General features: G+C 42.3%; 1 protein-coding gene across 1 annotated transcript in view; it reads left to right on the top strand.

Annotated features, from left to right (window-relative positions):
• PTRHD1 (peptidyl-tRNA hydrolase domain containing 1) overlaps nucleotides 1-983 on the top strand; it is a 3,318-nt gene extending 2,335 nt beyond the window's left edge. Inside the window, exon 2 of the mRNA XM_040496211.1 lies at nucleotides 642-983. Within this exon, the coding sequence (XP_040352145.1) occupies nucleotides 642-812 (171 nt within the window). The 3' untranslated portion in view covers nucleotides 813-983. The remainder of the gene's footprint in view (nucleotides 1-641) is intronic.
• Nucleotides 984-8,939: the final 7,956 nt, after the last annotated feature.

Raw genomic sequence — 8,939 nt, 5'->3', positions numbered from 1 at the left:
GCGCCCCTAACACACTATCTTCCTTTTGAGTGCTAGCTTTAATACCTCCTATTAATGGGAGTCAGTGTGGTGACAGAGAAACAATCTGAGAAGGATGTTAGAGAATGGTTTGCCCTCTGAGCTAACAAGTGGGAACTGTCCCAGCGAAAGGAAAACCTTTCCAGGTTTAGGAGGGGGTCCGATGGGAGGGGAGGATGGAGCTCGAGGTGATGTGTTGTTAGAAATCTTTTCATAGTCCACTCTTAACATCACAGCTGGCTGAAGCATTAGGGATAGCTGTGTGGACACCAGCCAGAAGAGAAGTAGAAAATCTAGAGAGCATAATTACTGACAACGCATACAGCATCTCAAGAGGGAAGAGAAAAATCTCCATTTTAGAAACAAGCATATTAAGCCTGTCCCTCTCCAACTCCCAGGCAGCTTATCTAAGGTCCTACAGAGAGTGAATGGCAAGTGGGGCAGTAAAGCTGTTGCTTCTGGAGACACGCTCTACAGCTCCTTCGTTGAGGGAGCTGCTCTCCACTTTTCAGTCCGGAGGAAACCCCCCTACCCCCCCCCCCCCCACCCACTTTTTTTTCATTGCCTTCTGACACTTCCTAAAGGGGCCATTCAATCTGTGTTCTGTGCTCTGCTCCTGGTAGGCTGCAGATGAAAGCACCCTGAAGGAGCTGGCTGAGACCCTGCAACAGAGCAACATTGACCACATGCTGTGGCTGGAGCAGCCAGAGAATATCGCCACTTGCATTGCGCTCCGTCCCTACCCCAAAGAAGAAGTGAACCAGTATTTGAAGAAGTATCGATTGTTCAAGTGACTCATGCTATCAGTTGCCTTGATATCTTTATCAGCTGGATCCAGAAACTGCATGCCATCTATCCCTGAGCATCGTGTACTCCTTTCAATGGCAACTCGTTCTTCTCTTTAGGCTGTGAGTGTTTCTGGAGGGTCAAACACATGTTCGTATTAAAGTTGTCATTAATAAGTACTTCCTCTAATTATTTTTGATTTGTTCAGATGGGGAAAGTAGGTAAGCAGCAATATTGTCCGTGGGTCATGGCTCAAATAGAAGATTTGGTTAGACTCCTATCCAGGGATCAAGGGAACGCCCTTCCTTCTTTATTAGGAATAATAGAGTTCTTCCAGTCACCCAGGTTTTCAATTTTGCCTTTGAATTCTTTATTTCTTATTCACATCTAGATATATTCATTGAATCTAGGACAATATCAATTTCAAGATACACCATTACTTTACATGTTGTTAAGAAAGAAGAGATGCTGCCAGGTAAGACACGTGATTAACCATAAGATGTATTTCAGTTTCAAAGGTGTTAAAATACACATACGCGCGCGCATACACACAAATACGTATGTGTTTGGTGAAATTTGTCAAGTACTAGAGCTATGGTAGTTTTCAGGGCTCCCACCCGGTATCAGGCTCTCATTTTGTTCATCGGAGTGTCCCACTGGTGACTCCTGTGTGTCCTGGCTACCGTCCAGCAGACTTTCTGACACCAGGTTTGTTTAGAACCATTGAGCACCCTGTTCGGTATAGACTCCTACTTGCTCTTAGAATAAAGGTAACATCTTCAGCTTAGCCTTCAGACCCTCCACATTTATATTTCCTACCCACCTTTTTAAGTTTATCTTCTACTCTTTCTGTATCCAAACTTGAGGTTTCAACAAGGTACTCCAGTTGCCGCCTGCGGGTCTCTGACCTGGGAGTCAAGTGTTCATACTCTTCCCTCCCCATTCCCACATCTGGACTTTAAACTATTTCTGGCTCAAGTTTGATCACCTTCAGCGAGTCTTACCCAGCCCCAAATGATAACACCCTTTCTGAACCTCTAGAACACTCTGTACAATGTTTTACATGTTTCTATAAACATTTGGAGACATCTACAGAAATTGTTTGGACATCTGTGAAGCAAAGGTTATAAAGGGTAATATCAGCAGGTATCTGTTGCAAGTCTACTGTGGCAGGCTGTATTTAGAGTTGAGGATATAAGGATGAACAGAAGTTTTTGCCTTCAGGTAGTGAAGAATCTAATGAGAAGACAGAAACCTAGATAATTCATGTAGAGAAGATTGTACAAGGTAATGTGGGTAGACCTTCCCCTTTCCCTCTAGATACCAAGACAACTAAGACACTAGATACAAAGATTTTCTGTTATAAGAGACGCTTGTTTCAAACTAAGAGAGTGGATGGAGAATTGCTGGGGGGCTGAGGGCAGAGCCGATTCCGGGAAGCCAAGTGAATAAGAGATTCAAGGAGGGGAGAGCAATCGAGTGCAGCATAGAATTTCAGTGTATAAGTACTGAAAACATTTAGCAGTTGGGAACATACTGGTGAACTTGCTGAAAGCAGTTGAAATAGCATATGAGGATGCGACTCCGACTGCCATCTGTTGAGACAAAAATGGGAGGGGAGGCAAGAGGTGAGGACTATTCAAGAAGCTCTAATGGGAGAATGATTGGATGGGGGTTGGAAAGGTGAATGCTGGGTCCCATAGGGGGAATTTTCTTAGACGTTTGAGCAAGTTTATGGGTGAGGAGAGGGAGAGTAAGGAGAAGAGAGATTGAAGTTACTACATAGAATAACTGATAAAGTCCAGAAAAAGTGGGAAGAGGTGGGGTTAAGGACATAGGGAAGGACTGGCCTTGAACAGAGAGAGAAGGTGGGGGGAGAGAGGGAGAGAGAGACACAGAGAGAGAGAGACTTTAATGAAACTGGAGGAAAGAAGTGGGGAAATTATATATATATATATATATATATATATATATATATATATATGAGTTTACAGATTGGAGAAGGGAGAAAGTTGAAGGCTATCCTTATTGACTTAATTTTCTTCTATGAAGTAGGAAGTTTATAGCCTTTCATAACACTGAACAAACTTACTGAGCACTGTATTGTATGGCAAAGTATAGTGGTTAAGACCTCATACTCTAGTGTCAAATGGCCCGAGTCCAAATCCTGGCTCTCATACATTCAAATGGTGTGAACTCAGACAAGTCAACTTCCCTGAGCCCCAGTTCCTTCATTGTAGAATAAGAATGTACAGGAGTGCTCTGTGGATTAAATGTGTTAGTATGTACAGGTCCCTTAGGACAGTGCATGGGCACTTGGTGCTAGGACCTAAGCAGCCCTCAAAGAGCTGCCCTCAAAGAGCTTTCAGTCAAGTAAGTCAGTTTTCTAATTCCCTTTCTGCTTGAGAGTGATGCCATCCACAAACCATGAAGCGCTTCCTGCTATTTCCACTCAAGACAATTAGGAAAATGTTTCTAAATGACACTTAAATATTTTTTAAATTCTGAATTCTGCTGTAAGACAGTGATAAAGCCAAGAGAGAGATGAGTGTATATAGCTGAGACAGAACAGCTCAGGCAAGTCCCTAAAGCTGAGATCTGAGGACAAATAGTATAAACTTCTACCCAAGAGGGGAAAGGACAGATATTCATGGTTGATCCCGAGTGAGCGCAAACCAGTAGGAGGGAAGTAGCAGACTTTCTTATTAGTATCAGCCAAGACCACTGTCATTTGAACTAGATCATTGGTTTTCAAAGTGTGGTCCTAGATCAGCATCACTGGATACTTATTGGAAATGCAAATTCTTGGGGCACCTGGGTGGTTCAGTCAGTTAAGCTTCTGACTTCAGCTCAGGTCATGATCTTACTGGTCATGAGTTTGAGCCCTGCATGGGCCTCTATGCTGACAGCTCAGAGCCTGGAGTCTGCTTGGGATTCTGTGTCTCTTTCTCTGTCCCTCCCCTGCTCATGCTCTCTCTCTCTCTCTCTCTCTCTCAAAAATAAACACACATTAAAATAAATAAATAAAAGAAATGCAAATTCTCAGGCCCTACCCCATTCCCACTGAATCAGAAACTCTGGTGCTATCTAGAAAGTCTGGTCCCAGGAGGCAGTCAGCCTAAAAGACAAAGAATAAATGTGTGTGATTTAGAACAACATGGAGAGCAAGAATCTGGCGCAAATACAGTATATCTGACCTTCCGTACTAAGTTTCCAAAAAAACGAGGTACTTGCCAATAAAACAAAGATTGTGCTGCAAGCCCTAGAATAGGTGATACATCCTTGAAAACAAGACTCTCCTATGCTTTGGTAAGTTTCTGATATGTGAAAAACGTTTTGGAATTAACAAAGGACTTGTTAATGTTAATATGTGCTAATCAATCCTGACAGTTTTGCGATGCAGGCCCCCTTATCTCACGTTTACAAATTCAAAAAGGCTTTGACTTGCCCAAGATCAAAGTCAGTGGCAGAACTGGCATTGAAAACCAGGTCTTTTGTCATTCCAGTTTTCTCTTAACCTCCTATAGTTGGCTACTAATTTGGTTTTCAGCCATCTAGCTACTAGAAAGTGGTTTGAAAAGGGGTCATGAGTAGTTCAAGTGCTGGGAAGCTGGATCTTCCACTTTAAATTGGTTAATTGGCATTCTGTATTATAAATCAGCCTCCTGTGACTGTGAGTTGTGTGACTCAATACCCTAGAGTCCAATTATCACTGGATGAGCTGACAAGATGGAGTTTCTGAACTGGTAGAGCTGAGAATCAGTGCCTAGGTCACTGCTTCTTGTAGGGCTGGCACAATGCAGAGGGCTCCCCTGGCGGGGCATTTAAAATCACGTTTTATTGTCATTTAATCAACATACATCTTCCCCTACAGATTCTGAGATGCCATCCTAAGAGCGTGCACTGCTTCCTGGTTGAGAATCTTGGCAACAGTGAACCACAGTTACTGTTTGGAAGGTGTTAGTGTGGAAAAATGGCTGAGAACCACATCGTTTGGCTATGATTGCCTCACAAGTTTTAGCTGTCCTCTGTTGTTAAGCTTAGCACATCTCCAAACTTCTCCTTTACTTAAGATCCAGATATAGTATGTCCTGAATGCTGGCCCAAACCGTTTTTAGCTGTGGGGGTTTTGCAAGGGCCAAATAGGTGGTGGCACCCAAGTTCTGAACATAGTTTCTTGGTAACTATATGATGAAAAGCAGATGGAGGAACAAAATGTCACTTTTATTATCAATGGGTTGGAAGATACAGCTTTATATGATAGCCTAAATGGGCTTGGTAATTTCCTGTCCTAAGGAAAGTGAGCAGGCAGAGCAGATATCACCAGAGTTGCTCCTTCCTACTGGTTCTGTGGAAAAGTACAAATAGAACAAATCCCCTATATTCAGTCTATCAAACTTTGAGAGATTAGTTCTACCCAACTGAGAAACGTGGACCAAAGGCAATCATCCACCAAGTAGGTTATTTGTACAGCCCGCACAAGGAAGAGTAAGGGCTGGGGGAGGGGCAGCTAGGAGCACTGTGTTCCTTAACTCACTCTATAAAGACAGAAGTGGGGATAAAGCATTCTGCCTCCTCCCCAGCATGGGATGTAAGGAATTCTGAAGAAGCGCCAATGATCCAAGAGGAAGACTGATGTGACGATAGGTACAGGATGTATCTGCTGTGAGTGGGGAGGAAAGCTGGGACCTTAGTAAGGAGGTTGCATGAGATGATCAAGGCAGCTGGGATGATGTGGCTGCAAAAATGACTATTTTATAAAAGTTTGCAAGTTAAAAAAAATGAACAGGGAAGATGCGGCCTAAAATTTAGTACAGGCAGGTGTCTAATGAATTACTTTAGATTCGAAAACAAAGCAAAATTGAGCAGGACCAGCTCTTCAGGTGTGAGGAAAGGAATTCCAGGGAGGACATTTGTTCTGTTGGAGAAAGGTCTTCTTGTTCATCGACCTATTCCGTGTATCCGTTTTCAAGTTGTCACTCGCCTTCCAGAGGCTCTGGTTTTAAAGGCCAATTAATAGGTATTTCACAAAGACCCATCGTCCTCTTGTTTAATTTCATCATGAATCACTTCTCAGAGGTATTATATTGTAAATGAAAGATGCAGCAGGGCATTCTATATACAGATAGTCCCTCATTTTTTCTGGTTGGATTTACAATGGTTGGGCTTAAAAATTTTCAAAATTTTTCTTGGTGCAAAAGCAATATGCACTCAGGAGAAACTGCACTTTGAATTTTGTATTTGGTTATGTTCCTGGGCCAGTGATATGCAGGTACAACACTGTCTCACGATGCTGGGAGGCAAACCACAACTCCATCAGCCATGTGGTCACGAGGGTGAATAATCAACACACTGACGCTTCTGTATCCACACATGCAACCATTCTGTTTTTCACTTTCAGCATTCAGTAAAATTTTATTGGATACTGAACACTTTATTATAAAATAGGCTTTGTGTTAGGTGGTTGTGCCCAACTGTAGGCTCATGTATGTTGTTCTGAGCACATGTGAGGTAGGCTAGGCTAAGCTATTCTGTTCGGCAGGTTTGGTGTAGCAAATGCATTTTCAGCTAATGTGATTTTCAGCTTACGATGGATTTATCAGGACATAACCCCATCACAAGTCAAGTAAGATCTGTACTCATTTGGGGAGGGAAAACTGGGAGATTGTCTCTCCTGATTTGCCTTTTCTAGTTTTTCAATTAAGACTGTAGTCAACCAATCAGCTGATTTTCAGCGGGGAAGTAATTTCTGAGAAAAGTAAAATGTTTAATAGAAGCATATATCATCTATAAACATAAAGCTTGGGAGTGTGATAAAGTATTACTTTTGAGCAACTTACGTGTACATTAACTTTTAAAAAATGTTTTCATTTATTTGAGACAGCAAGAGAGAGCACGTGAGGGAGGAGCAGAGAGAGGGAGAGAGAATCTCAAGCAGGCTCTGCGATGACAGCGCAGACTTGCTCCATCTCACAAACCGTGAGGTCGTGACCTGAGCTGAAATCAAGACTTGGATGCTTAACCAACTGAGTTACCCAGGTGCCCCTGTGCATTAACTTTTTAAAAACACCATCCTTAAGAAGTGGAAGTTATTAAAGGTAACTGCTAATAGTCTTCAAATTTGGGGGCTCCCGTTTCATGAAAAAAGGGAATGATCATCAGGGTAGAATTAGGAGCTTATTTTGAACTCTTGGACACTTTGCAACTTTTCATTAGCTCAACAATCCAGACTCTAGGAAGACAACTCCGTGCCTGGTCTGTCCATGAGCGCCTTTCCCCTATTTAAAACATTGCTTCTGAATCTATTTCTTCAATTAGCAGATAAGAGATGTGGAACTCTTCTTTAAAAAGCTTACAATTTGGTGGAGGAGAGAAACAGATGTACATATAACCAAGCGCCAATGAAGGCCCTGCAGCAAGACAGTACAGAAGAGGGGACTAATTTAAGTGTGAGGACCAGGGAGGGCTTCTTGGAAAGAACATCTAAACCGAAGCTTTGAAGGACAAGGAAGGAGGAGAAAGAAGGAGCACTAAAGCCTGAGGAAAAGGAATGAGTATGGCAATGGAAGTGAGGACAAAGGCAGTAAATGTCAAGATAAAGACCAGCTCAGTGTGGCAGGATTGTTTGTTCAGAGAATGTAGAGGGTAATAAAGCTTAAAAGGCAGGTTGATTTCAAATCAACTCCAGGCAAGTTGTCAACTAAAAGAATCTGAAGGTTGTGTTCAGAAAGATTTCTCTGATGATTGTGTGAGAGATAAAGTTAAAAGGCATGGGGGTGGTTACTGTAATCCTCCAAAGAAAGAAAACTAAGTCCTGAATTCAGTTTGTGATTAATGGGGTAGAAAAGAGAAGGTAGCTCTAAGTTAGCACTACAGAGATAACTGTTGGCAATTTGGGGACATGAGTGGGAGGAAGTTGTCGAAAACGACCACTGACATGATGGTGATGCAATTAACCCAGATAAGGGACACAAGAACATGTTTGTGGGGAAGTGGGTGATTTGGTGTGGGGCTTTGAGTTTGAGGGGTTGGGGTGGGTGGTGGTGGGATCCACCCATGTGGTAATGTTCACCAGCTGGAAATTTAGGCCTGGATCTTGAGAGCGATCTTGGCTGGAAGAGTGGACTTAAATTGCAGATCATTATAAGTGGTATTGAGATTTAAGAAAAAGATAAAATTGTTCAGGGAGAGGATAGGGACTTGTTTGAGAACTATCATTCTCACACAAATTTCAAATATGAGAAAAAGAGTACTTTAGCAAACTCAGAATTAGTACCCAGTTTTACTTTCAAAATGGAAACCCTCACAAGCTTCTAAGAACAACTGTTAACTCATTGGGATTCCCACAGTTTTTATGTGTCACTAAGGTGCTATTGTCTCTGATAGGTGTGCTGTGCAGTGGAAACTGGCAGATTTCATCACAAAACCCAACTGTTGGCTCTTGTGTCCAGAGCTTCTCAGCCACCTGACCACAAATATGAGTTTCAGTCTCACCATCGGTAAAATGGGGCTATGACCTACTGTAATTGCTTCAGAGGATTTTGAAGATCAAAGGACATCCTGTATGTGAAACTGCTCTACAAAGAAATTATTAGCACAAAGGGTATTAGCCTCGCATATTGCCTAGCAGAGTAGAAATGAAAAGTATTTAACAGATGCAGACTTTCTGTTATTAGGAAGGAAGTATCTTCAGGAAAGTATCTGTGTACTTCCCACACTGCCTATCACAAGGTCTGTACTCAACAGCTCATCAGAATGGAATAAATAAACCTTGGTGTCAAGTTTTGCTTTATTCTGCACCGTAGGGCCTCTGGGCATTAGAGCGGGAAGAAAAGCTGATAGAACAGAAAGTATTCCTTTAAGGAGTGCCTTGCTGGCTCAGTCCGTAGAGCATGTGACTCTTGATCTCAGGGTCGTGAGTTCAAGCCCCCTGTTGGGCATAGAGATTACTTAAATGAAAAAAAAAAAAAGCTAACTTTATTTTAAAAAATATTCCTTTATACATTTTAGTTCTTTTCTCAAGCCAGTGTCTCAGGATACCTGTGGGCAGTGGTTGGTTCTGCCAGCTGCATAAACTACCAGAGTTCTGAGACAAGCACAAATGATTAGACCAGAGCCAAACTCCAGCAGAGGAA

Source organism: Herpailurus yagouaroundi, unplaced genomic scaffold, assembly GCF_014898765.1.
Source record: "Herpailurus yagouaroundi ecotype Mexico unplaced genomic scaffold, PumYag 188, whole genome shotgun sequence".
Lineage (NCBI taxonomy): Eukaryota > Metazoa > Chordata > Mammalia > Carnivora > Felidae > Herpailurus > Herpailurus yagouaroundi.
This window is presented reverse-complemented; position numbering and strand designations above follow the sequence as displayed.